At 41.4% G+C, this 24,667-nt stretch overlaps 1 protein-coding gene across 9 annotated transcripts in view; it reads left to right on the top strand.

Annotated features, from left to right (window-relative positions):
• LOC122571259 (dystrophin, isoforms A/C/F/G/H) overlaps window positions 1–24,667 on the top strand; it is a 438,419-nt gene that overhangs the window by 20,300 nt on the left and 393,452 nt on the right. For 8 of the 9 annotated variants that reach the window (XM_043734851.1, XM_043734846.1, XM_043734833.1 and 5 more), the window contains 9 exons: window positions 172–1,575; window positions 1,772–1,996; window positions 2,173–2,688; window positions 2,758–3,395; window positions 3,792–3,939; window positions 4,355–4,468; window positions 4,571–4,747; window positions 4,829–4,936; window positions 5,307–5,418. In XM_043734851.1, the coding sequence (XP_043590786.1) occupies window positions 172–1,575; window positions 1,772–1,996; window positions 2,173–2,688; window positions 2,758–3,395; window positions 3,792–3,939; window positions 4,355–4,468; window positions 4,571–4,747; window positions 4,829–4,936; window positions 5,307–5,418 (3,442 nt within the window). The remainder of the gene's footprint in view (window positions 1–171; window positions 1,576–1,771; window positions 1,997–2,172; window positions 2,689–2,757; window positions 3,396–3,791; window positions 3,940–4,354; window positions 4,469–4,570; window positions 4,748–4,828; window positions 4,937–5,306; window positions 5,419–24,667) is intronic. The other variant, XM_043734867.1, reaches the window with a different exon arrangement.

Below are 24,667 nucleotides of genomic sequence, written 5' to 3'. Positions count from 1 at the left end.
TTCCAAATTTTTATACTGGTGATGGATACACGCAAAGAAAAAGCTTTGTTTGCACAATGAAATGCATTGTCACTTTCATTTTGGCCATGCTTGATATTGTCACACTATTAACAATGCTCTTTCAATTAACGCCTGTCCATGAATTTTCTGTTACCTATCATATTTTCACAGGAATGGATCCACAAAATCACAGACAATTTATTAATAAAAAGTAAGGTGGGAGAAACTAAGGGGAGAGACAATTATGGACGCACTAAATTGTCTAAACAGCCGGATCAAACTTCGGTGCAACTAACTAAAAAAGAAAATAAATTGATAGATGAAAATGAGGAGGTATATGGTATAGGATATCTTAATCCTGCATTTGATGAAAGTCAATGTAATGTTATACATACACCTGAAAGTTCACCAGTTGATATCGTTCATCGAAGTCGGAAATCTTCCGTAAAATCTGAGAAAGTAAAAGCTAAAATCGTAGATGTTAGTAGGACTGTTAGACGAAAATTAGATATGAGTTCTGTACCCGATGTTGTTCAAACCTCTCAACCACAAGTCGTTCATATAGATGACGATCCATCTTCTTCATCCCCTGATACAGATGTGTATATGACCGATGAAGAATTCTTTTTGTCGAAAAATAGCACATTGTTTTCCCAAGTTTCTTCTAATACACTGATTACAACAGATTCAAAACCGTTCGACTATAACACACAGATGAATCCCTTCCGTATCGTTGAAGTGAGAGAAATGGAAATAATAAAATCAGTTGCATCTCCCGAAGATCACGTAATATTACCAAGTGCGAATGTCAGTGTAGGATTAATGCCACAAGTTGTTGAAAGAGTAGAGATTATTGAAGACACAGAAACAGAACCAGAGTCAGTAGATACTGATACAGAAGATAAAGAATCTAGGGTAAAAATATGTAGTGCAGTTAGTAGTGGAAATCAAACTGTTAATAAGAAAAGAGAACTTGTTCCTATTTTAAAAAAGAAAAGAACAGTAGACCCATATTCGGCAAAAAGCATTAAAAAATTAACTCTTAAATTAGATGTTGAGGATGACGCATCGGATAATCAAATTTCGAATCGCAAGTTAATAAAAAGTCCGCAATTCTCGTGTAAAGTAAATAGATTTGAAAAAAATTCCATGTGGAAAGATACGGATAGCATAGCTGAATATCTTATACTTGAAGATAATGAAATGAACGCAAAGTTAAACTCAAAATGTACCGCTGATCTTTCTGTCACGTCAGAGATCAGTCCTAGAAAAGGCAGGGAAGAGCACAGTAATGGCAAAGAATTGACATCGAAAAAAGATACAGATTTTTCAAAATCACGTAATACTACCAATCATAATGCTGATGAAAAAAACACGAAATTATTGTTATTCAGACGTACTAGAAGTATCTCAAAAGACGATACGTTAGAAGATTGTGAAAGCTTCTATGGAAGCGATAAAGAAACAGATGATGTTTTAATTTTTTCCGATGACACGGAAATTGATGTTGGAAGTTCCAGCTCAGATGGAGAAGATCTAAATTTAGGAGAGCATGTTGAGCACCTCTTGGGCAAGGTAATTCTAATAACACATATCTTGCCATTGTAAGATCTACCTTGTATATGTTATGTATTATTAATAATATAATTCGTGCATAATAATTGCAATTATAATTTTAATATTTGGTAGATACATAATAATAGGTGAAGGCTAACATAATATGAAGGAGTTTAATACTTTATAAAATTTCTTATAATTTTGTTACATATAGATACAGGCTGAAAAATTATCACAGGAAATACAACAGAAAGCAGAAGTAAAATTTTCTAGTGAGAAGAGGTCTTTCAAAGTTTCAACTAGTTTATCCAGAACTGGCTTGGAAAAAAGTATCTTGGAATTTGAACAAGCTGCACAACGGATGTTACATAGGATGGATGTCATGTTGATGAGCATTGGTGGCATTACTAATGAAAAAGATCCAACTAAGCGACTGGAGGTTTGTATACTGTTACTCTAAAGTACTCTTGTGTACCCGAAGTTGGAATTGAGTCGGAACGGATTGAGATCCCTATCCTAGAACTGGAGAAAAATTTCTGATTTAACCCGATATTTCCGTAATTTTAGGTATATATTTATATATATTCCTAATCCTAATACATGTGCGTATTTCAGGTACTAAAAGCAGAAGTTAGTACTCTTGCACCAGATGCAGCAGCGTTGATTAGTAAAGGCGATGGTCTAGTCATGACAGTGCACATATCCGATCCTGTTAGGGCTGAGAAGATAAAAAATGAACATCAAGATAAATTAAGAAGTAAATGGCACCAAGTTATGTCCGAAATAGAAACAAGACGCACACAAGCGCAACGAGCAGAGGAACTATTACGACAGTACAATAACATAGTAGCAGAGTTTGAAGACTGGTTCCGTGATGTGCCATTGAAACTTGAACAAGTAAATAACTACGAGGGCCAGTTAGAATCGTTTACTATAGAATTTGATGCTAAACAAGAACAAATTAAAAAATTGAACGACTTGGCTGTTGAATTGAAAAGATTAAATATTGGATATTCTGAAACTATACGATATAGTATCAACAGTAGATGGCAAGAAGTTAGTTCACAATTCAAAAGATTCAGTGGTAGCAAGGATAAGGACAAGCATGTGACAGACAAGAAAGTTGAAGTGGTAATGTTTATACATCTCATTTTCGATTGAGTTAAAGAGTCTTGTTTATATTGGTCTTATGTTCTTTAGGATTTAGGAGGAGTTGATATGCAAGAATTTACTGCAAGAGTCAATAAGATCAGAGAGGCTGTCGTAACTGTGACAAGATCTCTAAATTCTATACCATTGAATGGTGATGATTACGAAATGTTTTCGAGTCAAGAAGATTGTCTGAAAAAAATCAGCAATGCATTAAATATTCTAAAACCGAGTATTGAAGAGATCAACACCGTTTTCGAAAATGTTGCTTCGCAATTGAGAAGAGAGCAAGCCGAACAAATTAGACGTTTGAGTGATAAATTACGGGACGAATGGATAAATGTCAACCAAAGTTACGTGGAAAGATATAATCGTTGGAATAAATGTCACGAAAAGTGGAAAGAAATTTGCAACACATGTCGAACGTTTTCCGACTGGATGGATAAAACGGAAGAGTCATTAAAAAAATTAAATTCTCTCGGTCAGAGTAAAGTATCAAAAACGAAGATATTTGAATTGGAGCAAGAGATCTCTAGAATGCAACGAACCATGAATAATATTAATGTTTCAAGTGCTAGTATTTTAAGTCGTGCTAGAATTGAAGATATAGTGGAACTAAGAGAAACGGTTGAGACGATAAAGCGGCGTTGGCAAAATATTGTAACAGACATAAATACACGAAAAGAAAAGTATGTAAAAATGTCAATAATAATCTGTATTGCTTTATCAAATAGATTGTTTATAATGTTTATGAGTTTCATGTGTTAATACACGAAATAACAATTCAAAGTTTTTGGTATGTATGTAGTATTGAAGGCAAAGCTTTTTCTCTTACTGAGCTATTTCAGTTGTGATTTGCCTTTGGTGCTGTAGTGATCAACTTAGAATAACCTCTATGTAAATTAAGAAGCATGAATTAACTAGAATTTAAATTGTACTGTACTTACGTCTTTTTTTGTATATCGATGTTTTATACATTTTAATTCTTGAAAACATCTTTTTTAAAATTTAGACCACTGTTACTTGTATACGAATAGTTTTTATATCTTTAGAATTGTATTTAATAATTATATACTTTTTTGAAGGAGTTTTGCTATGGAAAAGAAAGTGAACAACGAAGGCAGAATCTTAGAAAGTGCTCATAACATTTTAGAACAAATCAATTCTTTATTGGTGTCAGCAGCAAATCCTTCAGATGAGACCTCTTTATCAATAAGATTGTCATTGATTAAGGTAAGTTTATTTACATTTATAAAATAATTAAAAGCTTTCATAAAGATAAACTGTTAATATTCGTGGCACTGTAATTATTTAACATGTTCTTAAAGCATATATTGGTTTATAATTTCACTGTGCAGTTTTGAATAAAGACTAAATTACTTATTACTTTTATAAACGATTTAAATAAATTTTTATTATCGAATATCTGATCATAGAATATGTATCTTGAAGTAGTAGCCGTTATAACGTTATCAAATAAATTGAAACTGAACCTAATAATATCTTCCATACCATGACTGCACAATCTAGAGTGTGCCAAGACATAAATAGCAATGATCTGTGTCGCTCCTTTTACTATTAGATTAATATTCTTTATATACAATGGATTTTATAAAAAATGTTAATTTAAAATAATTACCATCTTTAGGCTAGACAAGAGGAACTTTTCTCCCGTAAGAGAGCGTTACAGAATTTAATAAATCAAAACAGTATTCCTTCGGGGGAAGATGAATGTAATAAATTGCTTGCAGATATGGATAAGGTATAATATTAAATTTATTTGAAATACATAAATCGAAATATTATGTGTCGTAAAATTGTAAACGATTATAATTTAAGTAATTTACTTAAATTAATTTTCTAGGCTAACACAAGCCTTTCCAGTCACCGTGAATACGTTGAAAATAAACTTGCATCTCTTAAAAAATATATTTGTACCTTGGATAATGTTATGACGTGGGTTATGGAAACCCGAACGAGAATAAATATATCCCGAGAATTGTCCCAACAAGAACGAGCTGAAATTATTAATAACGTTATGGTAAGCGTGAAAGTATTAATTATATTTAATGCAATGCAAAATTTTATGCAGAAAATAAATTAAGAACATTTTATATTGTAGACTAAGGTGGAAGACCGAGAAATGGAAGTAAAAGATGTATTAGAGAATTATACTAATTTAGAAAAAGAATGCGAGTCTGCGAAACAGCCTATTTCTGTAGAATTACAAGTAAGTAGAATAATTTATATTACAGTAAATATAATATAATTTTCTTCAAAAAGAGTAAATTGTAATAAATTTTCACTCACCAAATTGTTTGTCTGCTTCAAAATTCGTATTATATCCGCATAAAAGAGTTACTATTTAAATATTTGAATATTTCGTTACGACGAAGTACCAACTATGTAAAGAGTAATTGTTACTATGTTCATGCTTTTAATTCTGTAGAACAATTAAAGTTTAAAAGATGGCGCTCTGACAAATCAGTTTTCGAACTAACGGTCCGGCGTGCGGGCAGACCGTGCGCTAATAATTTTTATTTTCCGCTTTGTGTTCTGTTTCGTGTTCAGTTTTGTTCTACCACTTGTGTCTTTAATAGGAGAAATTGAAAAAGCTAAGAGAAGATTGGCAGTTTGTGAAGAACAATGGAGAATCATCGAGTCATGAGGTCAAAACTACAGTGGTAGCTGGACCGGCGTCACAAGCAATCGGTGAGTCTTTTACATCTAGATCGTTGAAACGAAGAAATTATCTTATAAATGTAACTTTTCCGATGATATCGACGTAAATACAATGTTTTTAACGACTAGTATTAGCTAATGTCGATGTTAATTGCACGATTCGTCATATCGTATCGCGCTTCATATTCTATGCGCGGGAAAGGAGTTCAATTTGAATTTGATGGTTGTCTGGTTTTGACGTTCGCCGTAAGATGGAGTATTATTCGATACAGTAGAATCAGACTTGGTATATCGAATATGTAATACGTTTGTTAATTCTTAACCACTATTTAATTCAACATTTTTATTTCGACCATATTTAAACATCTTTACAATTTACTTGTCTACAATAAGCATGTATCTACTTTTTCCTAACCTCTAAGTGTTTAAAACTAAAGCAGATGTAAAGCATTTTTTAAATGTAACATTCTTTCAAATTTAAATTTCGGATATGGAATGTTATTATTTAATCAGTATATCCGAAGTGCATCTCGCGAACACGTAACAGGTTTCTTTATATCGGCAATTTGTAGAGAAAGTAGTCGCGTGCAGTTGGCCTTTAAAAATTCAATAGCAATGAAAGCCGTTCTAACTCTTGCTAACTGTGTGCCTTTGCGACTGTTGGAGAATTTTCCGAGGAAGCTGGCAACTGAACAATAAATAGTACGTTTAGTCGGTCCGGTAAGCGTGGCCACATATCACTTCCACTCCATCCCGTACAACGATATATATCCGCCACGTTAAGTGCAGTCTTTTCACCGAGTAGCGGGACTCCCTTCTTTTTTTTACTTTCGTCCCTCGATCGATTTATGCATTCAGAATTGTCAACGGCGATAAATTACGCCGTGTCGTCGTTCTTTTAATCGGGGACTCTAACGATTCGTGCTCGAATCCTTTGACAGAAAACGAATCGACGTAATAAACCTGTACGATTTTGAAGTTGCGCCATGTTTCTCGTTTATGCTTTAACAAATAAATAATCACAAAAGTTCCAACTCGATCCATACTTGGGCATTGATCGTTCGATCTAATTGTCGTTTTAATTGTCGCTATATTCGTCTTTGAAGGAAATCGTGTTATCGTTAACAAAAGTAGTGGAAAAGTATATCTAGGAAAATGAAACAACGTTAAAGGTATATCGCAGAGAACATTACGTAAAAGATACATTTTCATTTTAAAATAAAAAGAAGGAAAAAGAAACGAGTACATAATCCACAAACAGGACTGAAAAATGTTGCCAGGAGTGTCGTCTTTTAATTAGAGGCCGATTTCCAAACGAGATTGTGAGATTTGGAACGAGTTAATGCACGTTAGAATCGTTAAAACTTCTCGTTGTTACTAAAAGGCTTAAGCCCTCGTCGGGTACAGGACCATTAACCAGCTGAATTAAAATTTTACTGCAGTGCGCATGATTCAGAATCGCGTTGAATTTAATCGCGGCGGGTTCAGGAAGGAAGAACGTGAGATTGTTGATCCAAAAGCGGAGAGCTTAACGGAAAGGTCGACGGTTTGTAGTATAAGCGCGATCGTCGGGCCGCATAATGAGCGGATAAGCCGCCTAATGTAGTCGTGGTAGAACACCACCGGGCTGAAGATAGCTAAGGCTTCGTTATTCTCTGTTCTTCTTCGTTCTCTGTTTCCAACGCTTCCTTTCTCCATTGTCTTTCGCCTCTGTCAGACCTTTCGGTGTTACATCCAGATGAAATCAAGCTCGTTTGACTAAAGTTTGGGGGCCTACAAAAGGATTAAGCTGGCGCTTTTGATCCATGTTCTGGAATAATATTATTTTTATTATCCTCTTTTATTATCTTGTGTCCTTCGCTAATCGTTTTAGTATTTTTTCCATTCTGTCGCCATCAGGAATGTTCGAGTTCGATGTAAATGGAAATTCATACGGTTCATAGTCGTTGGGAGTTGCGAGTTCATTGATTTGATACGTAAGAGAGGATAAGCGAGTTCTCCTTGTGCCCGATCGATTAGGGAAAAAAATCTAGGCGGTCTCTTTTTATGTTTCCCTGAGGAATGCAAAGAAGGGATACGTTCATGCTGCCTTTCCCTTATCGAATCACTCCCAGAGGTTCGCCTCTTATCGTGATCAAATGCGTAACATTAGTCGACCGAGTTTCTGGTTTGTTACGATTATTCCGTTCTATAAGAACAGAGTAAAGTAGTCTTTTGAATAATTTTTTATAAGAAACAAGGACAAGGGCAGTGGAATATAATAAGAAAATAATATGCGCGACAACGTGTAAAAAATTCAGCAATGTATTAGCGAATATCGATGCAGCCAAGAATGGTAGAAATTTAGGGATCCGTTGTTAATCGATAAATATTCAGATGTTCGTTAATTCGCGCGTCAGTGAGTAACCGAGTGAGTTGTAGTATGTTATGCAGTATGTAGTAAACGCAGACAGTACATGGGAAAATAAAGCTGATTAACCGAATGAGCTTTTGGTAGCTTTTGCGCAACATAATATTTAGCAGTCTCGTGACGTGAAAACGGATTGTAGGTTGATTCGAGCTGACACGATTAGCGGGATATATTGTGAGCCGTGATCACGTTAACGGTGAATTACGCCGATCCCAGAAAAGCTGCTCTCAACTAGCCTAGCGCGTGTACGTCGACGAAGAGGAACGGATGTTCACCTGAACAAACTCGTTCCTCGTTAGCGAGAGAGCTCATTAAGACTTTCATGTTCCTGTGGTCACGTTTTTTGCCTGGAGTAGCAACATGGATTGAAAAGGGTAGAAAAAAAGAAGAAACGCACGAAACTTTCGCCCTACAGAGCGCCTTTTAGCATCCGCCATCAACGCGAGAAATGTTCGATCTTTTATTTCTCTTGTTCTTTGTTTATTACGATCGAAACGTAAATTCGCCGAATGTATGGACTTTCTAGCGTATTAGCAGTTAAACGTATCGTTTGTATCGCACGCGATAATTTACAATTAACGCAAATATAAAATATCGTACGGCGAAAGTTGCAGACATAGATGATCGTGCAACGATATTTCTCTCTTTATGTACGCGATAGCGGATCAAACTGGGACAATTCGTAGGATCGTGTTTCTGCTGTACGCGGCGCGTTAGTGGCGGCAATAAAAAATACAGATAAAATTTTCCAGCGCGACCGTGGACACGTACGGATGAGAAATATCGGATGTTGTGCTGTTGTGCTGACACAGGGATTGTACTGTATGACGCTGTGCTAATTGCAGCAGGCTGTTGTACGAGAGACAGCTTTTTATGCGGCGACTGGTAATGACATCCGCCCTGTGCAGCTGACCCTCTATTATTTCTCACCGGTGCTGCTTTCCTATCGAACAAAATCCTCTTGGCAGGAGAACGCGCGTATTTATCTTGCCCCGAATTTCGAATTTCGCATATCAAAGCGCGCATTCAGCCCTTTTCATCATAAATGCCGTCACCGCCGCCCCACTCCACCTCTACTCTCTGCCAATAATTCCTTCAAACTCTCCACCGAATATAATGAATCTCGAGATGAAAATCGCTTTTCGACGTGCACCGAATTATAGCGTTCTTTGTGCCGCGCGATTATTCCACGGAATTTGCTTTCGCGCAAACTCGCCACTGCTAGAGTGTCTTTCGGCCGCGAGCAGAAAAACACAATATCGTTGAACACGCTTTATTTCGTCGACAATTCGGAGATTTCTAACGCCGACCGAATATAATCAAAGTATAATCGTTTCGCTTATTCGTCGAGGCTTGGAACGCTCGAAGGAAAAGAGAAGAGCAACGTTTCGAAAATTCCTCAGCGAATTTTCCTCCAATTGCGAGACTAAATTTTTCGTTCGATTTCAATCAATATAAGCAACGTGTTCGAAGAAAGTAAGAAGACGAGGGAAGTTCGCAGGGATTTACGTGGAAAATAAGAAGAAGGGCACTTCTCCGGGATCTAATAAGAGTCAGCTTAGCCGTGAAATTTTATTGTACTACGAAAAAGCTTCCAACGTTGATGGGGTGGTTTCGTCGTGCCATACGTTACTGGCACGCATGAATGCTCGTAGGATAGGCTTGTGGGTGGTGCGTAATATAGGACAGTGGTGGTGTGTATAATCCCACTGGGTACATAGGTTGTAGAGAACGAATGACGAGGGGTGGACGGATGAGTGAAATAATGGTTTTTTGGGGCCTGCGTTAGACGCTGAAATATGTAACTCGATGGTGACCACGCATTACCGGCAATGAGATTTTGTATTAAAGGCTAATGTGGGAATTGTTATTTAAATTTTCGTTCCGAACTTGTTTTTTTTTTTTCGGTATCGATTCGCTGCATTAACTCTCATTCACTCACGCACTCGCCGGTTTCATACGAGAATTTCGTGAAATATCTCGAAAAAGGTAGAGATATTTTTGTTAAAATTTTTGCATCGTTTCCACAAGCGCGCCGTATGCGAACAGCATTTTATTGTTGTTGCATCCGCGATATTCATTCCGCGGTCTCAAAGGTAAGATGACTCGATCGAACGTATAGATATACAAATACGTTCCTTGTCTAGGTCTAGACGAAGCGAATAAATTCATTCAACCGACTGAGATACGTCAGTCTGAGAAGAGCTTTGCATTCCTCTTATATCCGTTTCCATTCTGCTCGCCAGATACGTTCGACTTCGCATTCGAGCAAGAAACTACACTCGCAAAACGAACGCACGCGTTCATCCAAACCGTTCTAACGTTACTTGCTAACATCTTACTTGTGCGAAAAACTTGTATATCAAGTTGCTGGCAGCGGTTAATATACTTTATAAATTCGTTCGTATATAAAAATATAATTTGATTTACAAAGCTACGTATATAGATAGTAATCTACGAACGTATATACCATATACAGTAAAGCGGAATCCACTTGGAATTTAATCTTCCATAAAAAATAATCGAATAAAAAGACCAACAAGTGTAACAGAGCATAAATTACGTAGAGCCATATTATGAAGTTAATCGAAGGCGACGTCCTGTCTTCGCGTGGCTTCATTGTGTTCCAAGAATTCCTAAGAATACGTTGTTGCTAGTGGCGATTATCGCTTTGGTTATCATTCGTACTCGATAGTCGACATTTTGTATTTCATACCTTTATTATTTTCTTGGCGTATCTAATTGCCCCGACCTGGCAAATTCTTTCGATCGTTCGACCCGTGAGACCTTTCAGGGACGATCGAACGATCGTGCTCCGCGTCATCACAGTTTTATTTGTACGAAAGTAGCTGGCTATGTACTCGGTCGTCTCCGAGGCGACCGTCAGGTTCTTGTGCTCGAGGTTCCTCGTTAACGAGATCAAACGCTTGGCGTACAGGTGGATGAAGGAGACTCCTCGAGTATCAGTACCTGTTAATTTGTTCTCGAATTGGAAAAGGGTTCTCTTTCAACCGATCGAGTGATTCACGTTCTCGAGGATACTGAAAGAACTGGACGAGAGGTATCCGGGCTTTCTTCAGCAGCTTCCTGAACAAGTCAGGCAGCGAGGTAGCTGTAGTCTCGCAGAATATTCTCTTGTTCATGAATTTGCCATCCTTAACTTCTCGATATACCGTGTCCTCCGACGAAACGTGAGACGCGTACGGATCCGGATAATCCTTGAAGAACGCTTCGCAAGCGGTCAGCTAAAAGTATGGAAGGGCAGTTACTTTCGCGCTTTCCTTCGTCGACTGAAATTTTAAACTGTGATACGTAAAATATTCTTGGCGCCACTATCAAGGATCTATTTATCGTTTTACCGTGAATGTCTATGCAATTGTATATTTCAATTCCAGCGTGATCTAAGTACAGACTTATCAGACGTTGATAACGAATATTGTCTTTAAATTTTATAAAATGGAAGTGGAAGAAACGGTAATAGAATATTCCATAGGTTTCAAGAAGTTTCCAAAACATTCCAAGAGATAGCGACGAAAGTGGATCGTGGAAATTCTCTTTTCTAACAACCACGCGAAAAGACAGAATTTAACAACGTAAATTGATCGAGCAAAACTGCAAACGAAACGTACAAAATACGATTAAGTTATCCGAAGGGTTTTGCCTCTCGTTGCTTTTTATCCCGACCTCTCGATTAGATTTTTTGCTTGTTTTCTGTTTTCCCTATTTTCTAACCTTTCTCGCGACGAAGAGCACGCGCGGATCTATAGAGTTACTGACGCTTACTCGTTCATTCATACGCCACACCGAACTCCCGCCACCCGGTTATTCTTTCACCCTCTCTTATCGCAATTCATTAGTGAATCGTCAAGAGCTTCACAAACAGCGAACGTAGACCCTCATTAACGTAATTTCAATGATAATAACGCTTCCACGATTTTAAATGCGTTTGTCGTTGTGTTTGCCCCGGACAATGATCGAGACTCCGTGCGCGGAATTACGTGCAAATGCGATATATTTCGTCCCATTCCGCAGGAATTCTGGTCATAACATTCTAAGGTTAGGTATAACAATTTCAAAATTGCCCCATGTATATTTCTATCTTCTTTTAATCGACGCTTCATACACGATTTTCTTTATTCGTTTAAAGCCATTCCTCACCATTCTTCCATCTTACCTGCGATTTTAATTCCAATTCGGCATCGTTGACTCTTCGTAAAATCTATTTTGTGTTACCAAAAATGTTCACGCCGAACGTACGCGTCGACGCTTCTCGTTTGTTCGAAACTCGAACATCTCTTTCCTCTTCGTCTTTTCTGCCACGTTCCATCGCAAGTTCCGTGTCCAATTTCTTCGAAGGATCGTCCGAGTCCGATGTCCAACTCGAAGAAAGTGCGAATCGTGTCCCAACGGGGATGATCCTCGCGTTAAGTCGAGTATTTTCGGGTCGGAATTAGCGCAACGAGATAGGAGTGGCGATTGCATCGTGCGGATCCGTTAGAGAGCTGTAACAATTAGCAGCGCCGGCGGAGAAGAAGGACGGTTGGTTTCTCCAGTTTCGTCCTGGTCGAAGCTGTCTAAGCCGTGTTCATTACTGTACCGACGATCGGGCTGCTCGACGATCAAGAGGGCGGGAGAGGGCGATAGAGGGGCGACAGGGGCACACGGACAGAGTTAGGGGCGGTTTAAGCGAGCGTAGCCACGGCGGTCAGGCTTGTAATCTGACGGTGGTAGGTCGTTCGGTTGGTCGGGGTAAAACGGTCCATTAAGACCGGGTAGCAGTTAGTGGTCATGCTATAGGAAGCAGCCAGCTTACTAATGCCAGCCGTGGTTCATCCCCGTAAGGGCCGTTAACCGGGGTCAGCCCTGGGGCTGATTTCACCTTCGCGGAACTTGGATTTCGTTTGACCGCGTCCCGTTTTCCCTTGTTTTCCGCAAACAGAACGATGCATCATGCTGCTCTTCCGTTCTATCCGTGATCAATTGTAACTCATTCTCCGCGTCTCCAAGGGACGTATTTGTCTTCTGTGAACTGGAACGATCGGAGGGTTCCCGGTGTTATCTTTAACCAGCGTGCAATGGAATGCTAGATATCATTGGACGGGTCAGGTTTGTTTGTTCTTATTTGGAAAAAATCATTAATCTACGACTTTCGTAGATGGTGTGAATTATTACCTTTCGCATCGTTTAAAGTCACCCGTTTTTAGAACCGTTGTACGTAAAATTCTATCCAACACGAAAGATTAAATTGGTTAAACGTTAGTTTCGTAAAATGTATCCAACATGGGAATCACGTAGCGACGTTTCTAAGCCGGTCGATCCATGGAAAGTTCTACTCGAATAATTGATACAACGCCACGAGGAATTTTAACACTGACACCTGTAACATCAAAATGTATTCGAACGAGTCGATGTATTGTCATAGGTCCGGTTCCTGAAAAACCCCACAGTTAGACCTTGTCTAGCGATAAACCAGACTTATTGATCGTATTATTGGACCGATTAACGAAACACGTAGACTAGTTAACACTTTCACCCGCAGTTCTTACACGTGTACGCGTACCCAGGAAAGTTTAGCCGCGGTGTAACTTGAGCGCGAGCTGGGCATCAAGTTGACGATGTTATCGGTATGGTACGTGCTCCAGCAAATTACCGTGCACGTATATGTATTACGTACACACCGTGTCTAGTGTGTCTACGGTCTTGCGTACGGATATCCGAGCCGCGCGTGGAGGACGGGTAAGCAGAAGTTACCAATGCAGAGGGACGAACCCCCTTAAACGCGCGCCGACTCGGGGGTGGTTTTGCCTTTACGAACCAAAGTTTGATTACTGTTTTCACTGCGGGACTGCCGCGCAAGTGTAATACGACGTCCAAACCCGATACATTCTCGAGTCGTTACTTCGTCGATGTTAGAATTCGCGTGGTTCTTGTTTAACTTGCTCGTCGAGCTCGGTCTGTACGTGAAATAATTCGCGGCGTGTAAGGCTTCGTTTTATCGGCCCTTCGTAGGTATTCATTCGCATACCCACCAGGGGAATTCTCTTCGAGAGAAATCACTTTCGGTCGTAGTTGGTACGTTCTTTTACGACTCTGATAGTAGTCTTTCGTCCGTCTCTTTGAAAAAACGTAGCGTTGAAAGGGAAGAAAGGAAAGAGAGGAAAGATCGGAAGGGAAAGGAGAGAAAATCGTTGAGGGACTGATAGTTGGATTTGTCAAGCGTACGAGGCTTTCTTGCAAGCCTATGGTTTAGACAGCGAAGGTTGGAGAACGCGATTGTACGAATAAAACGATTGGCTCGAGAACATCTCCACGATAAATCGAGATCTCAACACTCAACACGAAAGTTTCGCCAACGGTAATTTTATTACGTGTAAGTTCGTAAACCTGGGAATATCGTAGCATACAGACGCTTAGTATACGTACAGTATATACTTAGTATACGAACGACGATAATTTTATTACGCGTAAGTTCGTAAGATCTGGGAATATACCGATATAAAGAGAATTTGAAACATACTCGCGCAAGCGTTTCTCCGTCACGAAGGTCCACCATGATAGTCGACGTCGTTACGCGGACGATGACTTTTTCATAGCGGCGTTTAAAGGACGTATAACGCGTCATCCTGGTGGTGTTCCTCGATTTCCTTCGACCCATCGAAGAACAAGTAGAAGACACCGTGGACGTAACGTCCGAGTCGTTAAATCGTCGCAGCAATTTAATAACGTTACGATGCCAACCTTGGACTTAGGAACAGACTGTTCTTTGACGCTCGTTAAGGTGGTGTTCGTAATAACTTTTATAGCTTCCGGTGGACACGTTAATGTCGTTATAACGCGAGGACACAACTAGCTCTAGCTTCGTCGTTTCGTGTTCGAGCAACGCGAGCTTGAATTGATCACGACGTCCGATCGCGAATCCTCGCCTTGCCATTTTATCGAGGAATGCGTTCACGATCCTCGAGAATTGCGTTCGTTTAATCTTTCGCTGAAATTTATTTCCTCTCGATCTTCTCTGGTCGCATAGTTTCCTTTTCGTATCCAAACCTTGGGACGTAATTAATTCGCTACGCTCGTGTCCGTCTACGGAACTTTGCGCGGCAAGTTTCTCGAGGGGATGGAAAAGGATATTTCCCGAAGAGCATCGGGTTAGAGGGAAACTTTGATTTGACTTGCACGCGACCACTTTCGCACGAGTCTACGGTTGAGCTGGGACCTGTTTCGTCATCGAACAGGTAGCGATTGCACGAAATTAGAATTCTTGTCTGCGGTCGAGGTCGACGCTCGAACTTCTCTTTGAAAGTACCTAATTATTCGGCATGATCGTGGCCAACTTCCCTCCTTTTCCAACATCCGATCTGTGCATATTTCTTTAAACTTTTAATTTACATTATCCGTTCGATTTTATTTTATCGTCGATTATCAACCACTTTGGATTAACCACTGGAGAAAAAGAAATTTTATATAAATCAGGTCAAGAGTATTTATTTTCGGACGAGGATATCGGAATCTTGTTACGAGTAATCGAAATATTAATCGCGTAATTTCGAAATATCGTTTATCGTTCGCCTTTGGACGAGAGACGGTCGAAAGCATCGAGGCGTAGTTGCTTCTAATTTTTGAACGAGGGTTTCGTCGTCGGATTTCGCGACGTTCCCCGGCAAAAGTTGGCGCGATTGTACGCGGAGAGGAGAGGCGAGGACGGCGCCGGGGGAATAATACGCGAGCGTTCCAGAATCCAGAGTTTCGCACGGAGGGAACAATGGACAAGATTAATGGGAAATGGCGTGAGCGCGGAGCCAGTTCCGAGGATCCTAACACAAGCATAACGAGAGGTCGGTCTTGCATAATCTGTCTTGCGGTGTTGCTGGGAAGCATCGCGACGCCGGATTATTGGAACATTTATGGCAGAGAATTTGATATCACGGTCGGATCTTCGAAATCGTTTTGGAAAATCCGCCAGTCGGCCGTATTTCATTCACGTCGCAGGAATTTTTGGGTCTAAATGCTGACCGATATCGCAGCCAGAGCTATGATTTATGCGGTCCGTGATTTAATCCGTGCTTCGAGAGCACTCGCGAAATAAAACAGGGATTTAATTAAAAGCGCTTGTAACGCGTTGATCCTTTCTTTTTTTTTTTTGCTTGCCCGATAAAAAAGATAGCTGCCACGAATTAATTTGTAAACGCGTTTAACGCGAGACGAGCGTGTATTTCTCTTTTCTTTTATCTTTTGCGTCTTTTGTCGAGAGGAAATGAAAGTAGCACGCAGGAATAATCTTCGAGCTGTTGTAGCTCGAAGACGTTCCTTTTTTTAAATCTTGTCCGAGTAATCACGCGTGCTTCGGTCGAGATTAAAAACCAACGTACGGATATTAGCTAACCGCCCATCACCGGCTGTAAATCGAAGAACGCTTCGTATTTCTCGGGTTCGTCCGGTTTGTCCAGCCTCCGTTGTTCGATGTAGCGCGCGATCGTATTGTTCCTCCTTACGCGTTTCGTTTGTGTTGTGGAAAATGCACTACCGAAAAAAGAGAAAAATAGAAAAGGGCTTGGACTTCCCATTTACTTTGCTCCGGTCGTAAGAATCACGGAAATCTCACGAGATTGACGTACGCTTTATCCGCACGGCTGAAACCCATTTGTCGATATCGATAGCAGTGGTGGTCCGCTCTAAATTCAATTCAGCCCGCAAATCGAGAATTCTAATAGACGGCTATAATTTCGCCGCGGATCGTCGATCGTTCTCCGTCGCTCTTCGTTCGGCATTTAAAAATCAGGTCGAGATAAATTGATTTGCAGCAAAAGCAACGGACGGAGATAAAAAAATGGAACAAAAACTAAGAGCGGGAAGAATTGAAAGTAAAAAAGACGGTAGCAATTTTTCGTAGCGTGTTGGTTTATTCGAGGACGTATTCGAGGGACGCATCACGGTTCCTACACTTACGACAAGCCATAGAATAGGATATTGAAAAATCCCCGTCTTACACTGACACGCTACCGCTCTCCTCTCGTCTCGTCGTTCTTTCCTTTTCGCTTCTCGTCCGCTACCAGCCGAGGATGAATGCGTGCGAGGGTGCCACGAATGGTAGCAGGTGCGCCGCGTGAATTTATCGCGGCGAAGGAGCTCGACTTATGAGCGCTGCTTGTGATTCGAGTCGACCAAGAAGTTCGCTCCACGCTCGGCCAGTGATCGATAATCTTTCAGCTTGGAACTGACAGTACCGAGACGTCCTTCCCTTTCGTCGATCGATTTTTGGGGATTCTTCGTCGCTACAATTACGACACTTTTCGCTAAGCTTAGACCCATTTGCTCCCACAAAATGATAATATAGAAAATCGTCTTCCAAATATTAAAAAGGAAAAGTTATCGAATAAAAGAATAAATTAAAGACAAAAGAAGGAAATTGTCTCAGAGCTCGGACGTATGCATTCGTTTGGTTAACTAAGAAGGGTCGCTTCGTTCAATCGGTTGTCGAACTTGACGTAGAAAATGCGCGTATCATAACGCGATATATTCTTGGCCCAAAAAGCGTTCTCGATATTGGCACGGTTATGTGAGGGAAGACGGTAAAGGTGAGACGTTGGAAACATTTGAAATCAGTGCGTTCCCCGGGGACACCTCGTAAATCGTGCGCCCCGTTGTTGGCGCCTTTCCACGTGCCACCCCCCCTGGTTCTTTGCCTCTCTACATCTTGCTGCTTTCTCTTCGTGCCTTGAATCCTATCTCTGTTTTTCTTCCTTTCTCTCATCGTCTCTCTTACGCACGAAATCCAGGGAAATCCGAGAAAAATCGCGTTATCGCTAACCCGTGAAACAGAAGCCGTAACAGAAAGGACGACTTTAGAACGCTCGGGGACAAAGTATTCTTTCACAGCCGGTAGAGTAGTATCGCGAGTTTCATATGTTTTTCTCTTCTCCTTTTCATTATAATCTTCCCATCTGTTTTTCATTAACCGGTGGATTTTTATAGCGATATTATCGATGACGATAGAAGTCGGATGACGACGTTGATAATTCTTTCCTCTTGATAAATCTTTCTCTTCCTCGATGCCAGTTTCGTTCGTCTGCTCTCGAAACGAGCTATATTTGAAAGCTGTTCATGATCGTAACACCACTGTACGCTCTTTTTCCTCCCTAGAAAATTTATCGTTTCCTTTTAAGGGAACAGCGTAACTTTAAAACCTCGCAACATTCTTTACGAAGCGTAAGCCTGTCGTGTTTTCAGTTTTTCCTGCGATATTTTCCATTTTCGGTAACTTCCGAACGAGAAATTCGGCTTTTAACGCTGCTGAATTATTTTCACTTCGATGTCTCGTTGGCTGCTCTCTGTGTCACGATAGAAAAGTTCTTCTTCATCAGGGAAAAGCTTTCCCACGGTTTTCGCGCCGTAGATTACAATGCTCGTGCACCGTGTTCCCTTCCTCTTCCTTTTCCTTTTTTCTAGTTCTTATCGCGCTTTAGCTTTCTCATCATCTTCATTCGCGTACAGTTGATTTTTCCACGCAAACGATCCCAATATTTCAGAAATATATGTAAACACGTCGAACGAATAAAAAATAGAAAATTTGAGGAAAAATAGCAAATGAAAATTTCGCTTCCGTTGTATGCATCTTTTCTAGCAATGCGTTCGGTGACGTGTGTGCGCTCGCGGAGTAATTTCGATGGCCGCGGTACGTCCGCTGTTTTGCAAATATTGATCGTGAAAAAATAGTCGGTGTCTCCGATACGAAGACAGCTTCAACAGGGCGGCGTGAAATCGGATTTCTCATCGAGGATCGTGTAATCTGGGTCGAGCGTATATCGTTGTTACCGTAGAATATTGGCGATTGTTCGATACAAATTCAACCTCCGTTCGCCTAGCGTTGTCACTGAAAGAAAAGAAGAGAAAAAATGATCGGGAGAACGAAAGCAACCGCTGGTTAAAGTCATCGAGAAGAAGCTCCAATATTTGGTCTCTTCGAACAGAAAATTGCATATCGCTACTGGGTTGATCGAACGAGCCTCGATGGCAGATTAACGCACTCCCCTCTCGTTGCTGGTGATATCCAAAAAAAGCAGAATTTTTACTCTTCTCGTAAAAATAGATCGAACGATTGTTACAATTCGGGCAGATACAGAAAAATTCTACGTTCGATTAAATCGACTTCGTGCGAGTTTTAACAGCGTTGTCCGAGAATCGTAGCAAACTTGAATTGGAATCGAGTTCCGTGGGAACGTAGGATACGGTGGGTTATAATTCACGCGTATCGCATGCATAAACGGCGTTGTTGTCACCAAAGTTGAAACGAACGGGCAACGCCAGACGACGTCGATCCCGTTAATCGACTGTAAGCACTTTGCTCCGACTGGGACGATTTCCGCTAGAAACGCTTCGCAAATTGAGTTCGTCACGGTCCGGCGAATTAACGTCTAATAGTCTGTTCTCGAGAATGGAATTAATTATTTCGGCTTCAAGTCGTTGATATTAAATGTGTCGATTAACATTCTGATATAACGGCGACCAGTTACGTCAATTTCGTCTGTTCCGCGCGTTAAAGTTGCCCGATGGCCCATCGCTTCGTATCACGTCCAAGTTGCGATTATTCGACACTTGTTTCGCGCGTTTCTTCGTATTTAGGCGGATTCGGTAATCGAATAATTTATGGAGGCCAGAGAGGAAACGTTTCGAACGACGTCGATTTCGCGATCCGATTAAATCAAACCTTGATCGTCGCTGTAATCCGATCTAGCAGACTCTTAAGCAGCTTACTTCTCCGTTTGGTATTAATCTACTGTATTAAATACCTTCTAAATCAACAGGAGAAAAGAAGTATTTTAGCATGTGCGCAAGCTCGGTTAAAAGATATGAAAGGTAAACGAAGAAAATAACTTCTAACGGTGTTTTCATCGGAAATAGCCAAGAATATCTAAAACTTAGGTAACTACTTAGGTACACGATGCGTTCAACCGTTCCATTAGATCTATGAAGACAAATAGATCACGAAGTCCAACGAACCTGAGATAACGCGAAACTAAGCTGCTAGGGAAAGAAAGGTCGGTTCCTTGCGAGGAGTTAAAAAGTTACGGGGAAACTTGTTACAACTGCGAACGGTAAAAACGAACTCGGAAGAATATTATTGATTCGTCGGAGTACTCGAAGACTCTTGTTGTACTTGCGGTACAGCCGGGGTACACTTCGAAACGCTCGTAAAACGTTGCTCCTAGTGGCAGATTTTTATCGTCGAAGGATCTAGCGACGTTCTTCGAACGATCTCGTTACACACGCGCGCACCATCGATTATACATCTCTAAAAAATTTTCTATATTTTTAAATATCTCGGCGACAGATCATTCTTCATCGATAGAAAACTAAATTATCGACGTGACAACGATAGTCGGAAGATACGAAGAAATATCGCTAAGCGTTAATTAGTTTCCTAAATAAGTGGAACGACTTGAAAATTCGTAATTCACGTGAGCTGATAAAAATGGGAGGTGCCTGGAGATATTTGATCGGGAGTGTATAGGTACATTACGCTGCGCGTGCAAGCAACAGATCGAAGCGTTAGCGTTTCTATAGTAGCATTCGCGGTGGAAAGCGATCGACGTGAAATTTTCCGAAGAATCGTGATCGAGATCGGTGTCGAAAATGGGCCGGTTCGGGCCGTCTGCCTCTAAAGTGGCTATATCTCGGTGTCAGGAGCCGGAGTCAGGGATGTCGGGTGACATTGACCGCGGGAGCAACCCCCGTGGAGGGTCGACGAGGTTTTCGCTGGCGCGTGGAAACGGCGCTTGCGCTCGCCACGTTCTCGTGCAGCCGGGTTCGCGAAGAAAGGGGCGACGGGGTAAAACACAGTACGACCCTGGACGGCCAAGGGGTAACGACACGTCCATCGAATATAAATCCTTGTTTCCCTCGTATCGAAGTTCCCGCGGATAGGCGACCGCGTTCTCCGTCGCAGCATCGAGAATCTCGACGCGATAAAAACATCTCGGCGTCGTTTGTCCGCATTTCGTGCGTGTTAGGCGCGTGAAGCGTCGTCCTCTGGCGCGTGTATATTTGCCCGTGTCGTGGTACTCGTTAGATACGCCTAAGCTCGTCCGGTTGATCGTGCTTTCGTTTCTTTTGGTGGGTGATCTGCGATCTGCGAGTGTGTGCACTGCGTGCAAACGTGTGCCGCGTCTCTCTCGGAGTCGCGTGGCTTTGTTATGAAATATACCATGTAAGTATAACCAGTAGAGCGTGTATGGTGTTGCTTCTTAGCGAGAGAAGTAGTGGCAGCAGTAACGAGAAGCTGTGTTTACCGGACGTCGATTTCGAGTTGCGAGCGCAGCCGGCACCTCGTGGTCCCGACACTTCGACCGGTTTTCCGTTTCTCTCTGTTTATAGGTTCGGTTACGTTTCACGCGGGTTACGAGGTTTGCAAATTCACGAAAATGCTCGGTAGGAAATACGATCGCCCGATGTATATTCCATGTATAATACACGTGTCGAACGAATAATCAAAACGAATGGCTATTACAGCGAGAAAAACACTTTACCCTGCAGATAAATACACGAATTATTAACGTGATAGCTTTTGCCGGATAATTCCCTTGACAGAATATATTCGTATATTAATAGGATATTTCGAGATACGGTCGATTTAAAGGAAAGGGAGGAATAAGTCGGAAGCGGATATGCGCGAGACACAAAAAACCGATACGTGACTCCAATGGATCTAATCTTATCGGTTTAATTCGGTCTGGTAGACGGGTTTGAATAAGACGTAGACCTACCATTCGTTTTTCCTTCGCTTTCATCAGGTTTTCACGACTCGCTGTATATCGAGTCGACTGAATGGACGCGCGGCTCATATTCGACAATTCGTATGCACGGCTCATAGTCGAAAGTTCGGCTGGTTGCTCGCTCAAAAGACAATGGTCGTGCTTCACCAGCTATTTATGCAACGTTTCATCGATGTATCCGTCGAATAACGCGAAAGCGAAATCCCGGTACTGACTTTGCTTTCGATCCTTTCTTTCTCGCGAACTATGCTACGCTTCGAAAAATCATCGAGCAACGATGTATTACGTACAACGCGTTATACAAATTCATCGGACTTTAACCGATACTTTGTTTCGTACGCGTACGGTAGACAGCGTGGCTACGACTAATATTTGTAACGGGTAATTATTCGCGATTAATTGATTCGAACGAAGCCTCTAATTAAGGGGACGGACAGAGGATGAGTGGAACAACGTGTCACTGGTTCTGCCCGCTTGGAATTTCAATGCTGACCGTGTCGCTAAATAGGCAAATAAAATATTTGCGTTGGATCGATTACGTTTGAAAATTTCGAGCTGAAACTCGCGATGTGAAACGTGCGTGGGGGTCGAAACGTCGGCACGTCTCATCTCGTTTAATCATCGACGCCAACGGCTACATTATTAACTGGGATTCTAGGTTGATAGATTATTCACGTGCCGCCCGTAATAACGTGAAATTAATTTATTCGATGACCGAGTAGAGATCGACCGCCGGGATAAGCCTAGTGTCGATTAAATTATCAAGTGGTGAAAATTAGAACGTCGGTATTGACGTTTCCCGATCGACTCCTTTCCTCCATCTGACTGCTCCACTTTCCATCCGTCTCTGTACGCCCGGCAAACTAGCGATTTTCCTCGTTTCTGTTCGGTGGCGTTGATATTCCGGTACAAACAAAATTCTCCCGTTCACCGCGAGTAAATCTCCCGTAGACAGTGGCCCGTTCCATGCAATTAGTTTAACACTTAACGCGCTAAAGCGAATCACGTGCCACGTTAATTCGGATTTGCTGATGTTATCGCGGTACATCAGCCAAGTAAGCGCATTTCTGTTCTGGCTGCATTGTGTTTGTTCGTTCCGCGGAAATTTCGAACGGCCCATGTCTGCCGCACGAAATCTCGGAGTCTGTTTTCCACGCTCGTTTCCGTACTTCGTATGCTAAATCGAAGGAGGTTAAGTAGTGGCGCAACACCTTCCGCAAATTTAACGGATAAACGAATGACGCGTGTGTACGGTCGCGAAACAAGTGCAACGAGTTTGTAATAATCCTTCCATTCGTACGAATTCGTATCGACGCGTTTAAAAATGAATTTCACGGTGAGCTCGATCGCGTTAATTACGCTCAGACGCTAGCTTTTTAATACAAATTTAATCAGCGATTCTGACACAGAAATTGCTTCGCTTTATTTACGTAGCGATTTCAATCGATTTCGCGTTAGCCGATTTCTGCAGCAGCGTTAAATCTGAAAAAGGCGATTCGGAACGATACCTGTGTAGAGTTGGCCGGTTCTGATATTAATTTCGCGACAAACCCACCTCTTCGTTTCTTTCTTCTCGAATGCTCGGCATCCCTTTTCCTTCTGCCTCATTTGCGCGCAATGGCCGCGTTCGTTACTCTCTCCAAAGTACCTAAGACGCTCGAAGTCACAAGCTTCTCGGCATTGTCGCGTTCTTTTTGCTCGTTTCGAGCGTCTCTACTCTTGAACTTCCTTCCTCACGAACATTCCCTATGATTTCGAGCGCGTTGCCACGAATTTTAGCAGTTCGAAGCACGACGAAATTGGCTACTTTTATTTCGCTGCATCTTCTTGCTTCAGCGTGTGTATGCCCTTTCAGCCTCCTTAAATACACGCGACAGCGCCTGCTCGCTTCCAGTCGCGTTTATGCATTCGCTTTGCCAGCGCGAGAAAACAAAGACTTTCCAAAGTAAAATGTTTTCGTGGGACGGTAGCGCATGTTGAGTCTCAAAGCAACGTTACTTACGACAGGCAAAGACGGCGGATGAAATCGCTTCTACGCGGCGATCACGCGTTTCCTTTCCCCCGGAAACGAATCTTTAGGCAGACGTATATCGATACAATGTCTCGATGTTTTGATTCTGCGTGTCACGTATTTTCTGATACCGTTCGAACAGCAGGAATATCGCTTTCTGTGGCCCTGGGGATATTTTCAAAAGATTGCGTCTCATCGGATCACCGATTCGTTCTGTACGTTGTATGTTTCGTTAGTGTAATTTTCCTTCCTATGGAAAAAAAGAAAAAATATCTCGTTTACTTAACGTACAATTTGTTGATGAATATTTTCATACAAAACGATATTATTTTCATGGGTTTATCGTCTATTTTATTTTATTTCCTGCCTGTTCTCCGAAGCTTACCTTTCAATTTATCCACAATTTCGTAATTGAAATACATTCTGTCAAAACTAAAGAAACGTTCGCATACACTTTGTTAACACCATCGTAAATGCGATAAGTAAAAAGGAAGAAAACAATGATAATCCGATAGTAAATCCAAAATTTAAAATCTTATTTAGCGGAACAATTTTGTCAGGATTGTACTTGGCAAAGTCGATACGGTTTATTTCGAACACAGAGTAATCCCGACGACACGGTCGCGATTCTTTTAATTCGAATTGCTCGATCGTGCGCGTGTAAAAAGGATTACCCGATTTTCCCCGTTCTTTTTCTTCGTCCTCTTTTTTTTCGAGGGCGCGTCATTAAAATCCTACGAAATAAAAAAAAAAAGAAAAAAAGGAAAGCACCTCGTAAAAGCCGCGGGCGTTCGTTTTAGCAAGCCTGCCCGTGAATCAGGCCATCCGACAGTGGAATCCGCGGCGGAGGGCGTCTGAATTTTATGACGGGGTTTCCATTAATCATCTCATCATTTTGTACCCCCGGCTGGACGGGTTTTATTCAAAGTACTGCCGATTTGAAACGCGGCATCGATTCGTTCTCGTTGAATGCAACAGAACTGCACCGGCCGACCCTGCCATTGTGTTGAATTAAACGTTCGCCCTGTGCCCGATGAAAGCTTTATATATCTCCTACGTTGGATCGGGTTACGCTTGGAGAGAGTGGCCCGA

Source organism: Bombus pyrosoma, linkage group LG1 (genome assembly GCF_014825855.1).
Source record: "Bombus pyrosoma isolate SC7728 linkage group LG1, ASM1482585v1, whole genome shotgun sequence".
NCBI classification, from domain to species: domain Eukaryota; kingdom Metazoa; phylum Arthropoda; class Insecta; order Hymenoptera; family Apidae; genus Bombus; species Bombus pyrosoma.
The sequence above is the reverse complement of the archived record's forward strand: the minus strand, read 5'-3'. Positions and strand labels throughout refer to the sequence as shown.